At 39.6% G+C, this 26,588-nt stretch overlaps 2 protein-coding genes and 1 long non-coding RNA gene across 29 annotated transcripts in view; 1 reads left to right on the forward strand and 2 right to left on the reverse strand.

The window, feature by feature from the left end:
- Window positions 1–10,749, forward strand: part of LOC113680713 (uncharacterized) — a 32,313-nt gene extending 21,564 nt beyond the window's left edge. For 5 of the 20 annotated variants that reach the window (XR_016187769.1, XR_016187770.1, XR_016187771.1 and 2 more), the window contains 12 exons: window positions 102–182; window positions 823–975; window positions 1,240–2,084; window positions 2,701–2,762; window positions 2,942–5,515; window positions 5,742–6,788; window positions 7,519–7,591; window positions 7,750–7,840; window positions 8,315–8,398; window positions 8,502–8,623; window positions 9,008–9,859; window positions 10,403–10,749. This is a non-coding gene — a long non-coding RNA (uncharacterized LOC113680713). The remainder of the gene's footprint in view (window positions 1–101; window positions 183–822; window positions 976–1,239; window positions 2,085–2,700; window positions 2,763–2,941; window positions 5,516–5,741; window positions 6,789–7,518; window positions 7,592–7,749; window positions 7,841–8,314; window positions 8,399–8,501; window positions 8,624–9,007; window positions 9,860–10,402) is intronic. The other 15 variants (XR_016187785.1, XR_016187778.1, XR_016187781.1 and 12 more) reach the window with 15 other exon arrangements.
- A 2,574-nt stretch (window positions 10,750–13,323) lies between these two features.
- On the reverse strand, window positions 13,324–18,201 carry LOC149044622 (PDZ domain-containing protein GIPC3-like). Of its 8 annotated transcripts, none has more exons than XR_016187790.1 (7): window positions 18,059–18,199; window positions 17,560–17,939; window positions 16,880–17,228; window positions 15,058–15,123; window positions 14,313–14,367; window positions 13,901–13,955; window positions 13,324–13,452 (listed from the first exon to the last, which is right to left on the reverse strand). XR_016187790.1 is itself a non-coding variant. In XM_089209869.1 (6 exons), coding segments are annotated over exons 1-6 (255 nt in total). In that variant the 5' UTR covers window positions 15,714–15,841; the 3' UTR covers window positions 13,324–13,404. The 8 variants fall into 8 exon arrangements, 3 of the variants coding, with proteins under 3 accessions (XP_089065995.1, XP_089065993.1, XP_089065994.1); XR_016187789.1 differs by having other exon boundaries at window positions 13,901–13,973; XR_016187786.1 differs by lacking the exon at window positions 16,880–17,228 and having other exon boundaries at window positions 13,901–13,973; window positions 18,059–18,201.
- A 1,065-nt stretch (window positions 18,202–19,266) lies between these two features.
- Window positions 19,267–24,948, reverse strand: LOC149044623 (uncharacterized). Its single transcript, XM_089209865.1, has 7 exons — window positions 23,520–24,948; window positions 21,947–22,047; window positions 21,611–21,825; window positions 20,958–21,267; window positions 20,730–20,822; window positions 20,112–20,245; window positions 19,267–19,937 (listed from the first exon to the last, which is right to left on the reverse strand). The coding sequence occupies exons 1-7, from the start codon at window positions 24,598–24,600 to the stop codon at window positions 19,433–19,435; spliced, it is 2,439 nt and encodes an 812-aa protein (XP_089065991.1). The 5' UTR covers window positions 24,601–24,948; the 3' UTR covers window positions 19,267–19,432.
- Window positions 24,949–26,588: the final 1,640 nt, after the last annotated feature.

Here is a 26,588-nt window from a genome sequence, read left to right on the forward strand (position 1 = left end):
CTTCCCGACTCGTTTCTTTGATATCAGTGTTTAATAATTTACAAGGTGACATGTATACTATTTCAATCCTTTTTTGTATTCTGAAAGATTTTTGTTTTCAGGGAAGAAAAACTGTCAATGGGTAGTGCTTTTAAACAGCCCCAGTTAATCCAATCAGCAGCTCATGGAACTGGTGATGATGTGTAAGTATTAAGTCAGGGGACAATTCAAGGCAACTAACACGGTTTCCATTGTTGCATTTCATATGCTGGAAACGCAAATTGTCTTAAATATATGCGACTAGCACTAGCTTCAAAAAAAGCTATGATTTAGTTGGAAGTACAACTAGGGAAGTGCAGTGCCGTCCATTAGAGTAAACTGCCTTTCAGAAAAGGCCACATTCAAGTCTAATTTAGTTAAATGCAGTCCAGTCCAGTCCAGTCCAGTCCAGTCACATCACCCCAATGAAATATCTACAAATACTGTGGGGGAGAGGTTTTTCTAAATGATAGCTTTATAAAGGTATACCTAATAACTGAAAAATACACCAAAGAATTGATGAATACAAACATGAAATAAAGAGATGAAATAAATCTTGATAACTAATAACAGTGATCATTTCTCAACTAAATTCCTAAGAAGATTGAGAAATGATAAATAAGAAGGAAGATGAATAAATATGTAAATAAATTGATAGATAAGTAAAAAATTATTAACTATGATATTATTGTATTATTTACGTATTTATGGTTTTTAATGCAGAGTATTAAAAGCAATCGCAACGTTTAAAAAGTTTTCCAGGTATTTTTTTTCTCCTAAGACCCAGTTTTATCGAACCATCAGCTAATCTTTGGAAGGGCACAAGCAACCACAGGGTCGCCAGTGATTCGTGGCTGAATTTTTAACACTGGGATATCAGTAGAGTAGTATTGGAGTGCTTGACGAGAAGATGATCATTACAACAAGCTAAGCTACAGCTTCGAGAAAAAGCCAAAGGTAGGACATAACCACAAGTACAATAAAATTTCTGAGTAATGGAGGTAAAAGCTAATCAAAGCAGATTTTCTTCCTCTTAAAAAAAAGCAATCCAGAAGGGGTGATTGAGCATAGCCCTTACATTAGACTTAAATTGAAAACATTTTAAAATTAGTGCAGCTCAAGATAAGTCCATTTTCAGGATCAGTGCATCACTGAGTATGTATGCAAAGAAATATTATGTTATGATTCTAACCTGAGTTAAATGGGTTGGTTCGCTGATAGGAAAACCCTCGTGCGTTGCACCGAGCAGTTGGAGAAAGACTGAATATCCACCAGCTCTACAGATCATCTAAAAAGAGGTAAGGCCGGTATGTTTTGATTGCGATAAGTTTTGTCAGATTTCTTTCTTTCTTTTTTTTTTTTTTAGCAGAACCTCGTAACCCACTCCAGATCTCAACATAACGAAGTAGGGCATCAGACACCTCAAAGGTAACATAGGAACATTTGTAAGAATTGTTCTTGGTTCTGTACTATCGGAAAATTTCTGTTTACAGAATTTGTGCGGCGGCGTCGTTAAATTATTATTTTGATGTCAATGTTCAACAATTTACAAGGTAACGTGTTTAATATTTCATTCCTTTTTTTAATTTTAAAAAAAAATTTGGTTGATCTTTTCTTAGCCCTCAGTATATTATCAGTCTTTATTAGCAGTCTTTTGCGTTCAAATCAAATGTAGTACCATTAACTCCATTGCAATCTAGGCAATCCAGAATAGTCTTACCAAGTTAAGTTCAATGCAATGCAAACTATCCTGTATGGTGATTTCCAGTTCAATCCAAGACAGTGCGGTGTGATGCAGTTTGGTGAAGTCAAGCAGTCTATAGCAATCCAGTGCAGTGCTGTCTGGTCCAGTCCAGTCTAGTCTCGTTTACTCCAGTAGTTTTACCGAGACACCAGCTGATCTTTCAAAGGAGACAACCAACCAAAGGGTACCCAGTGATTCGTGGCTGAATTTCTAACACTGGGATATCAGTAGAGCAGTATTGGAGTGATTCATGAGAAGATGATCACAACTACAAGCTAAGCTCCAGCTACAAGAAGAATCTGAAGTTCGGATACAAGCACAGGTACAATGAAATTTCTGAGTGATGAAAGCAAAAGCTAGTCAAAGCAGATCGTCGTCCTCTAAAAAAAGCACCCCTGAAGGGGTGATAGAGTATAGCCCTTACATCAGTCTTAAGTTGAAAAGAGTACAAGTTTTGTTATTGCTTCCAAACTCGGGAATGTCATCGTATAACAGTTTTTATGGCAAAAAAAGTGAAATTATTACACGTGACTCTAAGTACTATAAAGTAGGGTATAGTACAGTATAATGTAGTATAGCATAGTTTGGTACTGTGCACTATAGTATAGTATAGAATAGGAATCAATACTCTCTCAACTCTAGTAGAAAGAATAGAAAACGGGTTTGGGAGGTTTAAACAATTTAAATTAGTGCAGCTCAAGATAAGCCCATTTTTGGGAACTGTGCATCACTGAGTAGGTATGTAAAGAAATGTTATAATGTTATGATACTAACCCAAGTAAGATGGTTTGGTTCGCTGATAGGAAAACCCTGATGCGTTGAACGAGCAGTTAGAGAAAAACTTGATATCTATAAGGTCTACATATTATGTAAATAGGGGTAAGGCTGGTATGTTTTCATTGCAACAAGCTTTGTCAGATTTCTATTTTTTTTTCCAGGAAGACCTCGTAACTCACCCCAGATCATATTGTAACGAAGAAGGGCATCAGACACCTCAAAGGTAACATAGAAACATTTGTGAGAATTATTCTTTGTTCTGGACTACCTTAAATTTTCTGTTTATAGAATTTGTGAGGCGGCTTCTCGACTCATTGCTTTGATGCCAATGTTTAATAATTTACAAGGTGACATGTTTAATATTTAACCCCTTTTTGTATTCTGAAACTTTTCTCTCTCCAGAGGAGAAAGATAATCAATGGATAGTACTTTTAAACATGGCCTAGTTATCCAATCAACAGCCCATGGGACTGGTCACAGATAGCGATTAAGTGTAAGTATTAAGTTAAGGGACAATTCAAGAACAACTTGCACGATTTCCATTGTTACATTTCATATGCTCGAAACACAAATTGTCTTAAATATCTGCGACTAGCATTACCTTCAAAAGAAAACGTTTAAGTAGATTTTTTCTAAATCCTTAGAATATTATCAGTCTGTATTAGCAGTCTTTTGCATTCAATTCAAGTGTAGTACCATTGACTCCATTGCAATCTAAGCAATCCAGAAAAGTCTTTCCAAGTCCAGTCCAGTGCTATGCAAACTATGCTGTAAGTAGATTTCCAGTTCATCCGAGACAGTGCAGTGTAATGCAATCTAGTGACGTCAAGCATAGTCTATAGCAGTTCAGTGCAGCAAAGTTCAGTGCTCTCTGGTCCAGTACAATCTTGTCCCGCTCACTCCAGTCCAGTCCCATCCACGCAAGTACATTGCGATGTATTTCCATCCGGAACACCCCAAGTCTATAAAAGACAACTGCAACAATCCAGTTCCGTGAAGTGCTTTCCTGTCCAGTCCAGTCCAGGCCTACCCACTGAAGTACAGTGCAGTGTATTTCAATCTGGAGCGCAATGTCGAGCGCAATGCACTCCGGCTGAGTCAAGTGAAGTACAACCTAAAGCAGTGCGGTGCTGTCCATTAGAGTAAAGTGCCATTCAGAAAACGCCACATTCAGTTCCCAGTCAGCGCAGTCTGGTCCAGTTACAGCAGTCTAATGAAGTGTCTACAAATGTTGTCGTGGAGAGCTTTTTCTAAATGATAGCTTCATAAGACTATACCTATTACCTTAAAATACACCAAAAAATTGATAAATAAAAAATTGAAATAAAGTGATGAAATAATCTTAATTACTAATAACAGTGATCATTTCTCAACTAAATTCCTAAGAAGATAAAGAAATGAAGAATAAGGAGGAAGATGAAAAAATATGTAAATAAGTTGATAAACCAATTTATTATATACTCAACAAAATATCGCGTTTCTGATTGGTCAATGATGAATGCATAAATAGGTTATAGAGTGCAATAGAGGTTATAGAGTGCAATACGGAGAAGTTGCCATGGAAACACCGGGAAGCGCCAAATTTGAACACAAATTTGAGAATATAATAAATAAAAAATCGTATGAACCTGCTCGTGCATTTCGTGATTTATGGTCACTCGTGATGTTTTGAAAGTTCTCAAATTGCACTCGCCTACGGCTCGTGCAATTTTGAGAACTTTCAAAACATCACTCGTGCCCATAAATCACGAAATGCACTCGCGTTCATACGATTTCCTATACAAAAATAATAAATATAAAATTATTATATGTATTTATGATTTTTTAATGCAGAATACTAAAACGAAATGGGACGTTTTAAAAGTTTTCCAGGTATTTTTTCTCCCAAGCCCAAGTTTCACCGAGAAATCAGCAGATCTTTGGAAGGACACAAGCAATCAAAGGGTCTCCAGTGATTTGTGGCTGAATTTGTAACGCTGGGATATCAGTAGAGCAATAGTGGAGTGCTTCATTAGAAGATGATCTTAGGAACAATCTCAGCGACAGCTGCGAGAAGAATCCAAAGCTAGGACATAGCCACTGGTACGATAAAATTTCTGAGTAATGGAAAAGCTAGTCAAAGCAGATTAGCCCTTACACAAGTGTTCACTTGAAAAGAGAACAAGTGCTCTTATCACCTTAAAATTCGCGATTGTGACAGCTTATAATAGTTTTCATGGCAAAAAGTGATATTATTACACGTGCATCAGAGTACTATACAGTAGGGTGTAAAATAGTATAGTATAGCATAGATTGGTACTGTACACTATAGTATAGTAGTTAATGTTTTCTCAAGTTAGACAGAAAGAATAAAAAAGGGATTTGGGAGCTTAAAACATTTTAAAATTCTTGCAGCCTAAGATAAGGCGGTTTTTCGGGAGGTGTGCATCAGTGAGTAGGTACGTAAAGAAATATTGTAGTATTATGATACTAACCTGAGTAAAATCGATTGGTTCGCTAATAGGAAAACCCTGTGCGGAGCAGCTTGAGAAAAACTTAATATCCGTAAGCTCTACAGATCATCTAGAAAGAGGTAGGGCCGGCGTGTTTTGATTGCAACCAGTTTTGTTAGATTTCTTTTCTTTTTTTTTTTTTTTTTTTCAAAAGGACCTCGTAACTCACTCCCGATCACTTCGTGAAGAGGTAGGGCATCATACACCTCAAAGGTAACGTAGAAGCATTTGTAAGAATTATTCTCGGTTCTGGACTATCTGAAATTTTCTGTTTACAGAATTTGTGAGTTGGCCTCCAGACTCCTTGCTTTGGTGTCAATTTTTAACAATTTCCAAGGTGACATGTTTAATATTTATATCCTTTCTTGTATTCTGAAAGTTTTCTGTTATCAGAGGAGAAAAACCATCAGTTGGAAATGCTTTTAAACAAGGCCCAGTTATCCAATCAGCAACCCATGGGACTGGTAACACATGACGATTAAGTGTAAGTATTAAGTCAGGGGACAATTCAAGGACAACTTACATGATTTCCATTGTTGCATTTCATATGCTCGAGACACAAATTGTCTTAAATATATGCGACTAGCACTAGCTTCAAAAAAACTATGATCTAGTCGGTCTTTTCTAAATCCTTAGTATATTATCAGTCTTTGTTAGCAGTCTTTTGCATTCAAGTCAAGTGTAGCACCATTAACTCCATTGCATTCTAGGCAACCCAGAACAGCCCTTCCAAGTCAAGTTTAATGCTATGCAAGCTATCCTGTATGGTGATTTCTGGTTCAATCCAAGACAGTGCAGTGTAATGCAGTCTGGTGAAGTCAAGCACAGTCTACAGCAATCCAGTGCAGTGAAGTGTATCGCTGTCTAGTCCAGTGCAGTCCTGTCCCGCTCACTCCAGTCCAGTCCTAGCTACTCAAGTCAAGTCTCATCCATGCAAGTACATTGCAGTATATCTCCATCCGGAACTACCCAAGTCAATATAAGCCAGCTGCAACAATGCAGTGTAGTGCTGTCCAGTCCAGTCCAGTCCCGCTAACTGAGGTACATTGCAGTGTATTTCGATCTGGTACACAATGTCGACCGCAAAACATTCCAGCTGAGACTAGAGAAGTACAACCAGGGGCAGTGCGGCGCCATCCATTAGAGTAAAGCTCTATTCAGAAAAAAGCCCCTGTCAAGTCAGATTCAGTGAAGTTCAGTGCAGTCCAGTCCACTCACATCGGCCCAACGAAGTGTCTACAAATACTGTCGTTGAGAGCCTTTTCTAAATGATCTAACACTGATCTAATAACTTAAAATACACCAAAATTTTGATGAATAAAAAGTTGAAATAAAGTAATAAAATAAATCTTGATAACTAATGACAGTTATCATTTCTCAACTAAATCTCCAAGAGGATAAAGAAATGATGAATAAGTAGGAAGATGAATAAATAAATTGATAAATAAATAAAAGTTTAATAAATGTAATATTGTTGTATGATTTATGTATTTATGATTTTTGATGCATATTATTAAAAGATGCAATGTTTTGAAAGTTTTCCAGGGATTTTTTTTCTCCCAAGACCTAGTTTTACTTCGACATCAGCTGATCTTTGGAAGGACACAAGCAACCACAGGGTCGCCAGTGATTCGTGACTGAATTTCATATACTGGGATATCAGTAGAGCAGTACTGGAGTGCCTCATGAGAAGATGATCACAACAACAAGCTAACCTACAGCTGCAAGAAGAATCCAAAGCAAGGACATAACCACAGGTACGATACAGTTTCTGAGTAATGGAAGTAGAAGCTAGTCAAGGCAAATTGTCTTCCTATTAAAAAAGACAGTCATGAACGGGTGACAGAGCATAGCCCTTGCATTAATCTTAAACTGAAAAAAAGATAAGCAAAAGATAGAAAAAAAGATAACCATATTAAAAAACAACATTAATGCTTTTGATTGGATTTCAAAATAATATCTGGTATTTTATAGGTTCGCTATGAAGCATGGATGCCTCTGCTTCTAAGCAACTAAAAATTCACCAAGCGTTTAAATGTTTATTATTATCACTTGGTTACTTAGAAAAATAAATTCCTAATATGTTGTTAACCAACATATTATATATGCTATCAGTGAGCTTCCTAGGTAACTTAGACATTCACTGGGAGAGTACCTTCGGGATAGAAGATGGAAAAAAGAAAGAGGTGTCTGTTGTGCGAACTGAATTTAAGCTAACTGGTGAGGCTATTGATGAATTTAAAGCAATCCATAATGAATGGGAGTTCGAAGTGTGTGAGAAAAATCCCCACGTTGCACTGCTAAGAGAACTTCAGAGGAAGTAATTTTAGTGAGAATTCCTTGAACACATTATTTAGTTTTTAGTTCAACTTAATGTTGCACCTTACAGGGAGTTGCAAAATACAACGTGTGAACAATGGCAACATCTCAAATTAATTTTCCATGCAGCTTATTAAAACCGAACATTTATTTTTGCATTCAATACAGTCGCTCCACATTGCAGAAAATATGAAGCGAAGAGCCTACTCATGATCTAAATGAACATTCATCTACCAAACAGGTATATTTTAAAACTACACTTTTATGAAAAACATTATGTCAGAAGATGCACACTCACAGCAAATTCCCAGCAGAGCTACTATGTTCTTAAACTTAATACACCTAAAAATGCTGTATATCATTGAGTTTAAGTTTGTGTTTATTTTCTGAATGTTGTAGGTATTTATTCGAGTGGAAAATCCTATGTGCTTCGCTTGGGAGCTCCCTTTAAGCCGCTGTTGGAAAAAAATTCCAACCCTTGGATGACAAGGTAAATTAAACAATTTTTTTTTTCAATGTATTTACCCAGTAAAAAATTCAAAACAATTTTTTCTTGAAGAAATGTACTCATCTCTATTGAGAGGAACATCTTGTCCTATTAACAACCTGAGATTTGAAACCTGTGAAGGGTAATTAGTGGATTCTTAACCAAGATATTCCCTTAGCACCAATAATAAAACAATCTTCCCATCTGTGCTTACAAAATCGGTGCTACGAGAGACATGCTCAACTCGCGGATATTTTAAAAAATTTTGGGAAAGTATATACTACAAGAGTCTTACCGTAACATAATTAAAAGCAATGGCAATTATCCTGCAAGTCACTGTAAATTTATATGCTTAGAAACTGTGATAATACATATATGAATAAGTTTAAACTGGTTTATGAAATATACATGAAAATTTTTATATCATAAATGTCCTTACATTTTTAAGGGTTTCTTTTGGTCTTTTGTATATGACAGAACACCTTGGAAAGCAACCTGGTAACGGTAACCTGTATCAATGATGTAACTGAAAAACAATTATCAAACACAGGTTTAACACAGGTATAACCAAAATTCATCCGATAATTACATCAAGTGTGTTTCCAATAATGTACACAACATTTATTCTTCAGGTTGTATTAATTCTTTTAAATTCAAATTAAAGGAGATCCCTGACAATGTCGATGAAGTAAATGGGGAATCAGCATGTACTCTCCAACTAAAAATTTCCTCAAGAGCAATTGGGACAACACATTCGCTTGTAAACACTTTTTTTATCGCAGTTGTGTAAGTATTACATGTAGAAATAAGCTTTTAAATAACATGCAAACTGCTCAATCAGCAGCTTTGCTTTACTAACATCATTTATCTTGGTAGAGATTGTTAGCAGACTTCTCAAAAAAAAGTGCATAACATTCTTCAACAAGTTCAAAGCGCCACTTGTGTAGACTTTGATCGCTAGATTTTGATCCACTTTATTTGTTCCCTTTTTCAAATAGAAGGGGTTTCGCAATAATAGTAGTTTTTATAATAATTGTTATTACTATTGATAACAGCCAAAATGGCAATCTTAGGTACAGCTATTGGACCAAAACTTCAGAGTTTGCATGTTATTGAAAGGGGCAGTATACCAAGCACATTAATCCCTTTTCAATTTTCTCTCTCCAACAGGTTCACTCAATGAGAAGACATATATCATAAATACCGTAAAATGAAAATCTGATGAGCAGTTCATCTATAGTTCCAGAAGGAATGAAAGAAATATTTCATGTTTAGTGAAAAAGTCTTCAGGTGCCACAGCATTGACAACATGACCAGCAAAGATCTGATGATAACAACAGTTGATAAAATCTCACAGCATCAATTTGATTATGTGTAAACTTTCATACCACCATTAAATAATTCAAAAGTAAAGCAGAAACTTGAAACTTTTTACATGTTACGTAATTCCAAGCTATTGGCAGTTCGCTTATTCTGATCTAGACAAGTCTGTTATAGGTTTAAACATCTTGTGTGTTATCTCTAATTCATGATTCAATCTACCATTGAATGACCAAAACAAAACAAATCTGTCAGACAAAATAAAATGTCAAAGTGCATCAAGTAGATATACCTCCTGTGGCAATAGTTTAAATCAAACCATTTGTAGGCCACTGCTTAAACCTAGTGGTGAATAAATTCGTACCCCCTAAATATACTGCCTACCTTAAAAAAAATTTACCAAAATCTGAAAACCTCAGTTGAACTGAAAATATCATAGCATGGGACTAAAAGATTTTCCAATTAAAATTTCAGTAACAAATATTTCTAAAGCATTAAATCTATAAACTAAAACCATGTCTATTCAATTCTGCAGTAAATTCTAAGCCAAATTTTCCCAAATACGTATTTCTAGATTTACTTCTGTAAGGAGCAGCTGCCAGAAGATCGAAATGCCGCCGTGGTGTTTTCATCAAGACTCGAAAAAATTGGCATGTCGCTGCCCAAGTACGTTAGTGCTTATGAGATGGCTGATAGTGAAAGGTAAGTTGATGTGTTTATCACTTTTACAACTAGACAATAGATAGAAACTACAACCTTAAATTAAATAATTAAAAAAAAAACAACGAGTTGAAAAAGAGGAGCTTTTCAAACTTGCCCTTTATTAGGCAAACTACAAATATGCGGTACCATTCTGAATGCAAGCTGGCAACCAGATATTTCTTGTTCACTTAATAGATTTGTTTAATTTAAAATTAGTAAAGTAATTCATACCTTTTTTCAATTGCATCAAACATAATCAAAGCCTGTATTAAGCAAACGAAGTTAAGAAATCATTCAAACTAGAAGTAGAAATTGACATGCCCTAATATAACCTTACACTCTTATTTAACTACAAATACGTTTAAAGGAGAGCGAAACTAAATAATTATGATAATAAAAACACGCCAGCACCAGTTATTATGAACATAGTTGCTCATTCAATCTTTAGTGCAATTCGATTCGATATTAGCAATTACAGTTTACTTTTGTATTGAAACCTTGAATGAACCCAACTTAATATCGCTCCCTTTTATCTACATACAGTGTCAAACGTGAAGAGGACTACAAAATCAGGAAAGAGGCAGAAGAATATACATCCTAAGAAGCTGCAACAGCCAGAACAATCTTAAAATTTTCCTTTTCCAAATTGCTATGATAAGCAACGTATTTAAAAATTACTAACGCGTATATCTGAGAAAAAGCCTTTTGAAAAATCCTTTTTTATGAAATAGAAAAACCGTAACAACTTCGAAAAGTTTTCCTGAATTGAATAATTTTAAAAGCAGACCTATACCAGTACAAAATGTAACAATTATCTTAATAAAAAAACCAATCCTTCAACCGCCAGCCAACGATAAGCATGTGATTCAATTGCCACAGTTAGTAATGGCAAAGTATAAGATTCCTTGCGTATATTTTTGTATGCAAATCTTCGTTGTATTCTAATAAAGTTACCGTCATAGTTTATATATAGAATTTGTTATGGTTTATATATAGAATAAGTGAGTGTAAAATATCAGTGTGAAACATCAAGTAATAAAAGTTTGATTAAATATTTTATATGACAGCAAGAAAGCCGACTACCACCTAGACTTGATTAGGAACTAAACCCAACCCCAATACCAAACCGTAAACAAATTCATATTCTTTTTCGAATTCTCACTACGAGATCTTTTTAAAAACAATTTTGCCAAACTTCATTCGCCATATTGAAAAGAAAGAAATCCTCATTAAGAAAAGCAGCGCATTATAGTCTAAATCAAAGGTTTTACCCAGACAGACGGTAAAGTTTATTATTTCGTAAAACTCATTTCAAATTAATAGTTCCAGTAAAAAAATCCACCCTAGCCTACAAATTTCCCAACCATACGGTAAGGGTTCTTATTTCAGAAAATCCACCCGATCTTATTTATCTCGAAAAGAACCTTTGAAGCTCAGATATTTCCCACCGAGGCAGCTAAGGTCATATTTCAGTCGAGTTAATTTCAAATTAATGGTTCTAGTAAAAAAATCAACCCTATCCTAGATATTTCCCAAAAAAACGGTTAAGGTTATTATTTCGAAAAACTGACCCTAAGCATATTTATCTCCAAAAGGGCAGTTAAAACCCAAATATTTCCCAGAGAGCAGCTAGGATTACAGTTTGAAAGAGTTAATTTCAAATTAATGATTCCAGTAAAAAAAATAAACCCTATCCTAGATATTTCCCAGATAAATGGTTAGGGTTTTTATTTCGAAACCCTAACACTAAGAGATATCTCCAAAGAAGCAGTTAAAGGTCAGATTTTTCCAAGCAAGGCAAGTAAAGTTAATATTTAAAAACATTTATAAAAAACTAATATTTCTAGTGAAAAAGTAAAAAAAAATCAATATTTATCAAAAAAATCAGTAAGGGTTGCTATTAACAACAATCTACCCTACCGTAAAAAGTTCCAGAAGAGACATATAAGGTTATTTCCAGAAAAAAACCCTGGTAAAAAAAAAAGAAACTAACCCTAAGATATACCCTAACCGCAAAATACCTCCAACAACTGAAAAACCCTAAACCCTACCCAACCGTAAGAAAACCTAGCCAACCCTAACCGCGAAACCACTCTGAACCCTAAAAAACCTAAACCCTACATAACCATAACTAACCCTAACATATACCCTAACCGGAAAACACCTCTAAACACTAAAAAACCATCAGTCCTAAAGAACCGTAAGCAAACCTAGCCAACCCTAGGCGCGAAACAACTCGAAACTTAAAAATGCCTCAGCCCTACAAAACCGTAACTAACCCTAAGATTTACCCTAAGCAGAAAAAACCAGTAATTGCTTAGGGTTAGGGTTTAGGGTTAGGGTTAGGGTTAGGGTTAGGGTTAGGGTTAGGGTTAGGGTCCAACAGTACGCCAAACGACTGGGTACATCCGTTCAGTTTGTCACCCTCAACTGTAAATATGTGTAGCTCTGGATTCATACACTTTTAAAGCGCGTTCCTTCGACGTACGAGTTTCTACCAAAGTACACAAAACGAAGCAAAAATGCCTGGGATATTTGACAGGCACTTGCGACCTCCCTTTAGAAAATGGACCGATCGTCGGGAAAATACTCTCCGTTTACCGAGCAGAATAAGCCTCAGAAGGTTGGTTCTACGAGTCTTAGACTGAAAGTCCTTGACATCTACTCACTACCTTCGCCATCTGTTTTGTCTGTTTCCATTTCGACACCGAGGGGGTACTGGGGTGTATGCATAGAGTTGAGCCCGCGCTCCAAAATTTAAAAAAAAATTATTGGAGCCAAAATCAAAAAGCTTCGGACAATGAAATACTCCTAGAGGAAATTCAAATCACAGAAAACGTGCCTGTCAAATTGGCGAAATGAAATAAAGGCCACAGGTCAAAACCCAGTAGAATGATGAACCCTCCACTCCCACAAGTGACCAAGACAGAACTTCTCCTTACAGTATGAATACAATATCAAGCAGGCAGGTGACGAGAATGGAGAAGAACATCGATCATGGGATTAGTAGTTGAGCCAATACCAAATTCTTTGAACTCACATCATAAGAGTTGTCTGGCAGATAGTAAGGACAATTACTAATCAGATCTTGGGAGTGAAAGGGTTTCATACATCGAGGTTGCACTGTCCGGTTTTAATGCCCGTATACTAGCACATGAGACATTTCTGCGATTTGATTGGCTTAGAGCAGTGGTGTTTCAGCTTAATTTAAGCCAAATACCTACATGTGAAAATTACAAACTAAACCCGGGTAGCGGTAGAGACGAATAACAGCATAATTTGTACCTGATGTTTGGCATGAATACCACTGGTGATATTTCAAAATTGCCTCAAATACCACCGGCCTAACAGCTGGTGAGACTACGCATAACAATTTCGAAATATCACTGCAGGCATTTAGGTCAAATATCACTAGAGATCATCCAATTACCTACACAAAGACAAAGGACAAAACCACACACTCCTTTGAATATAAATTTGGGCATCAGTCTTTATTTTCAACAACAATACCAATAAATGTGTCAAAACTTTGTGGCACTTGATAGCTACATCACACCAGCACAGTTCCTGCCCTTGCATGTCAGCTGCTGCAACTGAAGAAAAGAGAGAATTTTGCTCATCTGTTGACACTGATAGAAACATGAAATTGCACAGCAAAAAGTATGAAAATTCCTTAAAGCCAGAGCTAGCTTCACACTGAATTCCTGCACTTTTTGAAGCAATAATAACCAATCCAAAGTGTCTGAATGAAATTCAGCTGCAAAGGAGGAATGAATTAATGTCAAGGGTTGATGTGATAATGATGGATGGAGTTAAAAGTTTCTGATGGCTGTCATTTCCATAGCGCTGGTCGCAGGCTTGCGGCAGACTGTTGAGGTGGTAGCCCCAGGTGCCCAGAAGGCCTGCGCGCGTAGCGCAATGGTGATCATGGCCTGTCAGGGGAACGACAGCCTCTTGTGTGTTCAGTGGGGGAAATGTTACGTAGACGGGTAAATGGATGGTATAATCCAGAAATCTAGTAATGTCATTGACCATATTTACCTGCAGGCGAGGCGATGTGACAGCTCTTAATAACCCTTTCACTACCGCAAATGACCTAGAGAGAGAATTTTTCCTAACGATATAAATACAATATGAACAGGGTGAGTGCTGAGAATCCAGAACATCATCTCAATTTGGGGACCATTGGTTGATGCCATACTAAATTCTACCAAGGAACTACCATCATAAGGATTGTATGGTTGACAGTGAGGAGAGGTGCAAATTTGATCTGGGAGCTAAAGGGTTACACTCAAGTGGTAAGGGACATACAGGTGCAATCTGGTTTGAAGGGAATTTCATTCCTGTGCAAGCCCTGTCATTTCAAATGGCTGACAGATAACAATAATAATATTATCTTGGAGTGGGTGATCAATCATTATTCTCACGGATTTGATTTTATGAATTGACTGACCTTTTTTTTTCCCTGGGAAGGATTCAATTTGTACTTCACTTGGTCCTTGTTTTCCCTACAGGCAGGAAAGCAGGAAAATTCACATTGACATTCAATTTACAGCCTCCTTTTAATGAAGCCTTTCACTCCCTCCCAAGATCTCCATAGTAATTCTCCTTACTGTCAGCCATACAGTTCTGGTGACGTTGGCTTGGAGAATTTGCTATTGGATCAGCTTAAGTTCCCTTCATTTCTATTTTTCTTTGATCTCATCACTTGTCTGCTTGATATTGCACATTGTATATTGTATATTGGATATTGGATATTGGATATTGGATATTGGATATTGTATTATCATTTCTACTATTATTAAATGAGATTGCTAAAAACATGAAATTTCTGCCAACAATGCCAATAGGCAGTGGAGAGAAGAGGTAGAGAGAGAGAGAGGCGATGGAATGGTCAGTGCAGGAGAGTGGAAGAAATGCTCACAAGTTGTAGCTGCAGTGGTGAAACTTTGAGGGGCTGTCGTTCCTAGACCGCTGGCCGGTTGGTGAGGGCAAACTGTTGAGGCCGGAGCCACAGGCTCCAGCAGCGCTAGCGCGCGTCGCAAAGCGAGCAGCGGGGCTTGCCAGGGGAAAGGCAGGGCACTGTTTGTGCAGAGGTCAAGGAGGGACATAGACCAGCAGGTAGTAGAAGGATGTTTTTTTTTTCAATGGTCTGTTTTCAGTGGTGCACTTTGGGAACAATTGATTGTTATTCATACCTCAGTCACTGGGTGGTGTGCAGGTGCAGGTGCAGGTGCCTGTACAGGACTTGGTCCTTGGTTGGCCTAGAGGAAAGAAAAGCAGGGGTCAAAAATTAGCATTGACATTTTTGATTTGAAACATGTAATATCATCATCATTATTATTATTATTATTATTATTATTATTATTATTATTCAGATTGCATTTCATGCATTTAACCCCTGGCCAGTAATTCTGGAAATGAAGAAAGGAAAGCCTGCCCTCTTACCACAGGTAGAGGGTTGTTTTGGGCATCATCATTGCAAAACTGTTCTAATTTGTACTCCTAACGATATCAATACAGCATCAACAGGATGAGTGCTGAGAATCCAGAACATCATCTCAATTTGGGGACCATTGGTTGATGCCATACTAAATTCTACCAAGTAGCTACCATCAAAAGGATTGTATGGTTGACAGTGAGGAGAGGTGCAAATTTGATATGGGAGCTAAAGGGTTAACCCTTGAACTCCTGTTAGTGTTTGACACTATATAACTCCCTATAATATCCATACATTATTCAGCAAACAGGTGGTGAGAATCATCAGACATATCAGGCACAAGTGGTTACCTTGATATACATATATATATATATATATATATATATATATATATATATATATATATATATATATATATATATATATATATATAGCCACTTTCCCAGGCAAGGATTGGATTTGTACTTCACTGGAGGAATGTGCATGACTTGGTCCTCGGGCCGGGAGAAGTCACATGTCGATCACCTCTGGCAGTTTGAGGGTGAAATGAAATGAAATGGCACAGCAAGACACTGACTCTTTTGGCATGCAAAACACTCAAGTGGAGACCTCTCGGGTCTTTCTTTCTTTCTTTCTTTTTTTGGATGCCACCCACCGTGAGAGAGAGAGAGAGTAACCCTGATGCAGATCATCCGATGAATCAGTAGGTAGATGAAAGTTGTTTCTCACCAATTTAAAAAAGTTGTGTGCAAAATAAATACAGACATCAGTACAATATCTAGGAGGTACTTAGGTACACGATACATCATCATTTTTATTATTGGACGAATCTATTTAACAAACAGATATGAACGAACCATGAATTAACCCTTTAACTCCCAGATCAAACTTGTAATTCTTTTGACTGCCAACCATACAATTCTTATCATGTGAGTCCGGAGAATTTAGTATTAGATCCACTAATTATCCACAAAATCCACATTTTTCTCTCTTCTCGTCACCTAGATGGTCGATATTGTGTGGATGATGTAAGGAGAAACTCTGTGTCGGTCACTCACTTCTGTGTTGGTTGGAGTTAAAGGGTTAAATATAAAAGTTGCATTGCACTGTCTAACCCTAAGCAAGCAAAAAAAAAAAAAACCCAACACATCAAGTGTCAACCCCAAGCAACTAGTTCCCACACAAAACTCTGAGGACATTCTTACAAAAAGTCTTAAAATCTCTTGCTTTAACCGGCCTTTGACTCCCAAGATCTGATTGGCTGCCACATAATTGTAAATAAGTGACAAGAATTTGGTGTTAGATCAAGATCACCACTTCTACTCGATAAGGTTGAGTTTTCTCCTGACCTGTCTGCCAGATAATGTTTAGATATTAATTACAGGGAGAAGTTACATGTGAATCACTCTTGGGAGTCAAAAAAGGGTTAAAGCCTCAGAATTGGCCAAGGAAGAACCTTCCCAGATTTCTACATCTAGTTAGCAGCCCATGCAGCTAGCTAGCTAGCCTCTACAATCTACACTTGTAAAGAATTGAGAAAATTTAAACAAGCTGGCCAAACCAGTAATCTCAATACTCACTCGTAAAGAAAGAATCGAGAGATTTCAACAAGGTGGCCAAACCCAAAAGAAAAGGTTCATTGCACTTGCATTATTTTCATGCTCATGCAGACAACATTCAGACAACCTGTGTCGGTGAAACAAAACACTTTGGACTTTCGTCAAGGAGTAAGTGACGCGTTTTCAAAAAAACTGATAACAATTTCAACCTTCCACTTCTACCATCCGACACTGCACCCCGAATGTCAAATATAAAATCAACTGGGAACTGGAAATCTGCAAATTCTTCATCTGGCAACGGCCATAGCAGAATCACTTGGATTGGAGACTCAGTGTCTTACTCTTCAGTAACTACCAGTGAGTGTCTGGGCTGAGGGGGAAAAAAAAAAAAAAGAAAAGAGGATCGGAGAGCCACATTACTTCTCACTACAGCGAGAAAGTCAAATGGTCTGCAAAGGCTTCGAACAAAGAGCAGAGTGCCATCGGCATGACTTTATTCAGCAACCAGAACGCAAATTATTGTTTCTGAACTGTTACCACGATCGATCTTGTATTTTTTCACGACAAAAGAGGTCCCTTTGGATGCCGTGTCAATGTTCCATTCACTTACAGTGAGAGCATTTGACTTATCAGCAGTTAGAATATATGGCATGGCAGATTGTAACTCTGTCATAATAGATAATAGATGATAGCTGACTTACCGGAGCTGAGCTGCTCTCTCTCAGGCTCGATCAACCCAAAGACGACTATCCCTCCGACCGGAACCCATGCTATCATAGCAGCTACATCACGGTGCCCGGTACCGACGACAGTCGTGCCGTTTATAGCTACTATACGATCTCCGACGCAGATCCCGGGAGCTTCGTGCGCAATGCTTCCTGGATCGATACCTTCGATGAGTGCACAACCCGAACTATCATTTGTTATGTGAAGACCCAAGGATGGGCCTGCTTTAGACACTGTCACAGTTTTGCGTTCTCCTTTAACAGGTGCAGACGTGAAGCCATCAGCTCCAGTTTGCCCTCCGAGTAACCCTTCCGTGACCATTCCGCATGCAGTTAGCGTGGACATAAGACAAGATCTGATGGAAAGAAATGTAAATTCTCAGGTCAACTCAATTCAGATAATGTATACAGCCACTAGAGAGTCTCGAAATAAGTGCTCTCCTCGCCCAACGAATCATTCTTTGCACAGGGTTACCTTGAACACAGCAACATCGCAACTTCGAAACCTCGGGGATGGAAGGTGTGTGATGCCACATTCCCACTGCCTCCGATTTCGTGGAGGCGAAACGAAAAAACATGTCTGTCTAGCTCGCAGGGCTAGCTAGTCGAGTCACCTAATGCGCGTGCGCGCGCGCCTTGGGGAGGGGGGGAGGGGGGAGGGGGGGACATTTGGCGCTAGGCCGAGATGGCCGGCCAACTAGCCAATCAAATAATAATAAATAAAATCATCATAAGCTTTATTTACGTGTCAAATAAGATAGCAGTTTCCCACTAGGTAAGCACACCTAAACTAAACTCATCTGATCTATATAAAACTATGCGTTAAAAATTTATTGGAATATGATAAAAGAGCTCTTCCCATATAAAACTACCCTACCCCGAAAATAGTAGACCCCACGTTTATAATACCCCACCCTGTATAATAAGATGATAACCTTCATATGATGAGATAATAAGATGATAATAATTACAATAATATGATCTTGATAGTATTTAAAATATTTAAGATTGACGTTCTTGTACCCTCTCTACTTTTCTAGAATCACTAGCTTTGCAACAATTCCATACAGTACCACAGTAAGTTAAATAAGGCAGAATAGCAGCCTTAAAAAGTTGTAATTTAGCCTTGGCTGGGATTAACTTCCTTAATCTATTAGTTACACCCAGCCTTTGACTGCTTCCTTTTTTTTTCTTTTTTTTTTTTCTTTTTTTTTTTTTTTAACAGATGTTACTTACGCGATCAGAAAAATGTAAATTATCATCAATATTTACACCCAATAACTTAGAATAGAATTATATGATTTAATGGCTGTTCCGTTAACATTTAGCTCTAACTGTTCATCATTTAGTCTACCTCCTTTCGATATCATTGATCCATATTTATCAAAGTTCCCTTTGAACCGTCACATGTTTCGACGCGCGAGCTGTGGGCAAATAATTAATTCGTGTGCGGGCAAGTCCGAATCGGCCCGGACGTGCGTGGGCAAGTTTGAATCGGGGAAAAATCACCATTCGTGGCCGGTTTTTGCCTGTCGGGTGTGTTGCTTTTGTGACGGACGGCTTCAAATGAAATAATTCCGGGTGCAAAAAAAAACAAAAACAAAATCAAAACAAGAAAACAAGAAAACAAGAAAGCAAGAAAACAGGACAGGACCGAACAGAACAGCAAAAGCCAGACAAATTCAAATTCACACACTTTTTATTATTTATCTGACAGCTAGAAATCTCTCTGGCGGCTTCCAAAAGTCCAACAACAATAGCGAAGAAAAGGGATCTTCTTAGAGTTCTCGTTCTGTTTTTTTTTTTCTCCTCTTTGTCCTTTTGCTTTGTCCTTTTTTTTTTTTTGAGGTCAGGATCCCCGCTCCCCGCCCATGACTGCCTTGTGTATCTCGCGCACGCTGGTCAGCAGTCGCATGGCGTAGGGACTGCCTTTGGCAGCAGCCACCTTCACAGCGACTAGCGACTCTCTCGACTCCACCCACTGCTCACCGTCCAAGTCTGGGGCATAGTTAGAACCTCCGGTGTGCCTGTACCATAGAAGGAGGGCTTGGCCTTCCGGCAGGAAAGCTTGAACACGCCCCAGGAAAATCGAAGGCTTCTGTAGGGTGCTGTCCTCGGCCACGAGTCCCACAAAGTCGCCCACGTCGATCTCCGGCTCCGAGATCTCTGGCAGCTGGAGAGACCTGGTCATGGGCCCGGCCACAAGCTCCTCTTCTTCGGCCTTGCGCCTGGCCAGATCTAATGCCGGGGTCTTCTTCTGGTTTGCCGTGCGTCGGTCGTAAGTGTGCTGGGCCTGCTCTCGGGAGTGCCGGAGACAAGCAGCAAGGCTGTCTTTCATCTGATCGTCGCATCCGCTGCAGATAGACAGAGGGAGAACGACAAAAAGAAAAACGTATCAAACGGTTATCAGCGATGTGGCTATGCCGGCGTTTTAAAGCAACAGATTCCAAAATTCGCGGGGAACGAACGAAGGAAGGAAGGAAGGAAGGAAGGACGTGACTTGCAGTTCAATAGCCATGTCGACCTACCTCTGGGAATATGCCCAGGTTACGAAAGATGACCTTAGTCCGCATACCGCCACCTTGCTTCCGGTCAGGAGTTCGAACATTTTCTGTAAACGTGTTGTGAACGACGTGCTCGAGTACGGTGCACCCTTGGAATTCTGAAATGAAATAGGTCAGAGTCAAAATGATCTGCTGCTGCACAGCAGTGGGCCCAGTTGTTCAAAGGCCGATTAGCTCTAACCCAGGGTTAAATTTTAATCCAGCTTTCTTTATTTCTTTGTTCAAAAGTCTTTTGGGGAAAGTTTTCACTATTCTTTTTAGAACATGCAATGATCAAATTGCAAGCAAAAAGATTTGAACTGAATTTTCTCTTAAAGTTTTCAGACCTGAAATCAAATTTCACACTAACCCTGGGTTACCTTAACCCAGCTTTGAACAACCAGGGCCTGTGGTGACTGTGACCCACGGCCAGTGTTTTCAAAGAGTCCTCTTCGGCCCAAAAATCCCTAACCAGTTAGCTAGTTTCAAGCGAGTGCTACTTCACCCGGCGACGGCATGAGTTGGACAATTTTGCCTTGCCGAGCCCGGCAATTTTAGCCCGCGCTAGCTAGCTGGCTATAAGACGGGGAACCCTATACTTACCAGAAACAGGTAGTTGCTGCACAGCGTCGGATTAAGCACCTTTCTGAATTCTGATACAAACTGTATGAACAGCCTGCAGAGTTGGCTGTCTGCCTGCGGGGAGAGAGAGAGAGAGAGAGAGAGAGAGAGAGAGAGAGAGAGAGAGAGACTGTTATTAAAGTGTGCTCAGAACTCTTGTTAATTTCCGTACTCTGCTCGTGTCAGTCGTTCAGTCGTGACAAGAATTACCTGTATGGGAATAGTTTCAGGCCCGCTCTGCTTGCAGGTTTTGAACCTTCCGAGGTGTAGCACGATGCCGTCGCCATCTGTCTTGATCAAGGCCACGTTTCTGTCACGATAGTGCGCTTTCTGAAACGGTTCTTCCAGTTGGCTTTCCAAGACCAACTCCATCGTCCTGATTTCTAGGCCCCTGCTGGGCGGGAGGTGGGTGTACAGTGACAAAAGCAGCAGGTCGCGGGCCTCCTGAGCGCGTTGCTGTCTGCCCTTGGCCAATTCAAACCGGCACCGCTGGGCTTCCCTAGCTAGGAGGACTTGTTCCCTTAAGAGAAAGCGGGGACCAGTGTTCTTTAATATCTTTAGAAACGATTCATTCCTACAAATTGAAACTGTACTTCTTGCATTTATTTTCAAGCATTTCAACTCTGAATGCAGTCGTCTACTCAAAAGGGCAGGCAGGCAGGCAGGCAGGCAGGCAGGCAGGCAGGAACTGTAGACCTCGAGGACAAGCGTTCACAAAACACGATTCTGACTATTTTTAAATTTTTTACCTTTTCCCGATTGATCATCCAAGATGTTTAAAAGACAGACACGTTTTGTTTCCGTTTTGTTTCCGTTTTGTTTTGTTTCTGTTTTGTTTTACACTAACTAACTAGCACACTTACCAATCCAGCCACTTGCTTTGCGCTTTGAGATCTTCGACTGCGGTCGCCCTCTCCAGATCCCCCTGCTTCTGAAGTACAGTGGCCGTTCTTCTGAGCTGGGAGATAATGCGGATACCTTCGAATTGTGGCCCCAATCCCCGATAGCAATACTTCAGTGGGTACAGCAGACTGCTCGCGTGCACGCTTAGGGTCGCAGGACTCAAGTTCCTCTCCTCCTGATGTAGAGACGAGATGGCAACGTGTCGTAAATGTCTTTTAGCAGGTCAAATGATAATCTACAATCATCTGTCGTTGTCGTTGCAACGTGCAACGTTCTAAAACAACCTCGATACCCACCTTCAGATAGTCTAGGTATCCTTCGATAAGATCCCCGCGATGGAAGTCTTGGACTGAAGGCGACTCTCCGGGCCGGATTCGCTGAACGTATCCAAGATAACCTACAATATACAATATACAATATACAATATTTATTTGCCATATACGACATTTACACATGGAAAAAAAAAAAAAAAATGAAGAAAATTGATGACAGAAAATAAATGGCGAGAAAACCTGAAAGAAACCACGAGGCTTATAACAAGTCAGGCTTTCTCACTTAAAATAACTAATCTTGTATTAGAATTACAATATGGACTTATGGTAATTAACTTTGACCGCGCACACGTACACACACACACACACGCACACGCATATTAAGTAAGTTAGTTAAGAATTACTGCCTTACAGAAGCTAATACTTAGAGAGAAGAAATTCCTTAAGCTTTCTTTTAAAAAAAGGGGAGGAGGGAGAACTGGTTATGTCAGAATTTAACGAATTATAAAAGTTTGGACCTTGAAAGTAAATTGAAAACTTCCTGGTGTTCGTTCTGCACAGTGGCAAACGGAAGGACTGAGCATTCCTAGTATTATAATTGTGGATTTGACTATTCAGTAAAAAAAAGTTATTGAATTTGGAAGGGAGTGTAGAGTTCTCGAATGAAAACATAAAAGTACCTAATTGAAACGAATGGATATCATGAAATTTTAAGAGTTTAAGTTCCTTTAAAATAGGGCCAGTATGGGCAATGTATGTAGAATTGCTTACTATTCTTAACGCACGTTTCTGTAAGGTTACAATTCTTTGAAGGTTTGACTTACAGGTACCAGCCCAAGCTGAATTGCAATAATACAAATATGGAAGGATCATAGAATTGTATAAAGTACGAAGGGAGTGAGTAGAGAGAAAAAACCTAGATTTATGAATAATACCTATAGATTTGGATAATTTATTTGCTGTTAAGGATATATGCGATTTCCAGGTCAAATTGTCATCTAATAAAACACCCAAAAACATGGTCTCAGAAACACGAAGAATAGGCTGCTCATTTATGAAAACTTGAAATTCAAAGGATTGCTTCTTTTGCCAAGGCTTGAATACCATAAAATTAGTCTTGGCTAAATTCAAGGAGAGCCGGTTTGCTGCAAACCAGGTTGACAATTTGTTTAATTCTCTATTTAATGTGTTAATTAGGTAAACAGGGTCATTATGGGAGATAAATAAGTTTGTATCATCAGCAAACAAGATTGCATCAAGCAGGGAAGCATTGTTCAAATCATTAACATACAGGATAAAAAATAAGGGACCAAGAATAGAACCTTGAGGCACCCCACAGGGAATCCCCTGTGGGGCAGATCTAACGTTATTAACCTGAGGATAGATGGCCGAGAAACATGAAAAGAGGACCAGAAAATTGGAGCGCGTTCCATTCCTCTGTTTGCTTATCTGGTTTGCCTTTCTTTCTCTTCTTTTTTTTTTTTTGTTTTTTTTTTGTTTTTTTGTTTTTTTGTTTTTTTTTGTGTGCTCCATCACCGAAAATGCCACGAGCGATGCAACTAGCAAATAATGTAAAATGCGGAGCCACCATACTCACACAGGATGCGTTCCAAGGCTTTGTCGAACGTGCTCGCGGCGAGCATCTGTCCGTGCCTCTCCAGCGCATGAGGCCTTGTGAAAAAAGACTTGGTCTCCTGCATGAACCATTGCAGATCTGGTGGGAGATCTGTGAGGCGCAGCGCGTAGGCCGACCTCTTGGGAGGAAGGGGGGCTACGGGAACCTGCTGTGGGGTTTCCTCGGCACGATCATGCCCTGGCTTCTCCTCACGATCGGGTGTGCTCGTTGTGACGGGTGGCGGTATTTCCAGCCGTGCGGCGGGCATGGGTTGACCGTGATGAGATGTGGCCGCCTTCGGGAACCTTTGCAGATGTGGTGGGAAGTCTGTAAGAGGCGGCACGTGATGCGCCACCCTCTTCGGAGGCTGTGGTAAGGTTTCCTCCACACGATCGTCTCCGTGCTGCTGGTCGTCGTGGGCGTGGGGTATGCCGGTGGTGACGGGCGGCGCTAGTTGCGGCCTTGTTGCCGCGAGCACGTGTTGACCGTGGTGACGTGCGGTTTTCTCCCTGGACCTTTTCAGCTTCGGCGGGAGATCTGTGAGACGCGGCACGTGATAGGCCGCCCTCTTCGGAGAAAGGGCGGCTACGGGAGGCTGTCGTGGTGCTTCCTCTGCGCCACCACCTGGTTGAAGCTGCTCGTCACCGTCGTCGTCGGATACTACTGCGCTTATTGCAACGGGTGGCGGTTGTTGAGATGCGGTCTTCTTCCTGGACCTTTGCTTAGGGTTTGCGGGCGGGAGATCTGTTAGACGCGGCGCGTGGGATGCCCTCTTGGGAGAGAGGGCGGCCACGGGAGGCTCTTGTGGGGCTTCGTCTCCACCATCGTCTTCTCCGCGCTCCTCGTCGTCCGATACTAGGTTTATTGCAACGGGTGGCGGTGATTCTGGCCTTGCTGCGGGCGTGGGCTCGCCGGCGGGATCAGTTTCTTCCTGGTCGCTAGAGTCGAGAGAACAACTATCCATGGATTCGGCCGACGGGCTCGGATAGCGGGGGCTGTCGTCGCCGTCGACCGAGCAGTCAGCGTAGCTTTGATCTTCACCTCCCCCCTCGATATCGCTCATCGTGTCAGTATTCCACAACAGTCACACGCTTACCAAATTCCACTTTCAAAAGAAAAAAATTTAAAAAAAAAAATAAAAATTAAAAAAAAAAATAGATGAAATAAGATGAACACGAATTAAAACAGAACAAAAAGACTTTGCGATGTTGTCTAGGTACTACCATCACTGATGCTTACGGCCACCTAAACATCGAATTCGTGAGATCTCGAGACGCGGTTAACGAGGTGTTTGGGTCGAGATTGAACATTAACCAAGCCAGACCAGACCAGAGTTGACCGTTGACGCGAATGTCTCGTCTTGCGAGTAAAGCAGGGTCAATCCAAAAAAGAAAAAAAAAAAAAAAAAAAAACAGCAAACAAAAAGACAAAAACTGGGTACGGTACAGACGATACAAACGGCGTTCAAGCACAAAAGTTTCGGTACAACAAAACGACAAGAATTTGCTGGCTGGGTGTTCACTCGCATCTGAGACAATTTTGGCCTTTAAATCTCGAATCCATTGAAAATTCCGACAAATGCCACAAGAAAGATCAGTTTGCATACTCTCGCCCAATGCTGATAAAACGGAGTTACAGAGCCGGTAACTCACCTATCGGTCCCGCCTGTGCCCTGGGCTTCGACAAAGGAAAATGCGAGCGTTAGGGACGCCAAACTCGCATTTGGCATATGCGCGCGGTGACGCTGAAAGGTCCGATCCGAGACGATTTTGGCCTTTAAATCTCGAATCCATCGAAAATTCCGACAAATGCCACAAGAAAGATCAGTTTGCATACTTTCTCTCAATGATGAAAAACGCAGTTACAGAGCCGGTAACTCACCTGTCGGTCCCGCCTGTGCCCTGGGCTTCGATCAACGAAAATGCGACCGTTGGGGACGCCAAACTCGCTTTTGGCATATGGGCGCGGTGACGCTGAAAGGTCCGATTACAAAACCAAACAGACAAGTGTAAACAAACAGACAAGCATTGCAACTATGTTCGTATCTACGATCACTCTGAGTAACGACCAAATTAACCGACAATCGATTCAATAAAAACGAGCCATCTGCTCCATGTGGATTGTGCTACCTTATTAGGCGTAGACATTGACAGCAAATTGTCATTTAATGAACATGTTGAGAAAGTATGTAAAAAGTTGGCCTCTAGAATCGCAATATTGCGTAAGATCCGAGCGTGTCTACCCCTTAAACAGCGACTTCAGTTTTATAATAGCATTATTCGCCCCGTTATGTCTTACGCTAACGTTGTTTGGGCAAATTGCGATAAAGAGCGGCACGCGTTATTTGTCATGCCGATCGCATGACACCATCAGTTGCTTTGTTTAACAAGCTAGGTTGGATCCCGTTTTATGAGCAACCTAAGATTGATAAATGCACAATAATGTATAAGCGAATTAATGGGACTTTGCCGAATTATCTAAATGAACAGGAGGACGCTCTTTCGCTGTTTCGGCAACAAGACTGTGGAACAGTACACCAATTGAAATTAGGAAACTAAATTCTGTAGCATGTTTTAAAAAGAACATGTTTGCCAATATTTTTAAGGAACAACAACTTTTGCATCATTTCGTAATTTAATAATTTATTTTTTATCTTATAATTGAATCCTGTCATATTTTATATTTTAACTGTATATATATATATTTTAGCTTACAGTATTTTAGATTGTAAATAGTTGTGAGGGCCACAAGTTTATTAGCCTTTGGCTATTAAGTGCCACCCTCTTTAAATAAAGGCTTTATTATTATTATTATTATTATTATTATGTCTTTACCACTAAGTGACGCCGACACGAGTCGCGCCGCAGCGCACCTCTAGCACAAATAATAATAATAATAATAATAATAATAATAATAATAATAGCGTATGTCTGTTTGTGGTTATAATAATCATCTTTATTGAGGAAACTTTCAGAAAAAAAGATATGGTTTTCAAAGAGGACCTCAAAACTAGATATATCTAGTAAAAACAACAACTACTCACTACCTTCG

Source organism: Pocillopora damicornis, chromosome 6 (genome assembly GCF_964200805.1).
Source record: "Pocillopora damicornis chromosome 6, jaPocDami1.2, whole genome shotgun sequence".
In the NCBI taxonomy this organism is placed as follows: Eukaryota; Metazoa; Cnidaria; class Anthozoa; order Scleractinia; family Pocilloporidae; genus Pocillopora; species Pocillopora damicornis.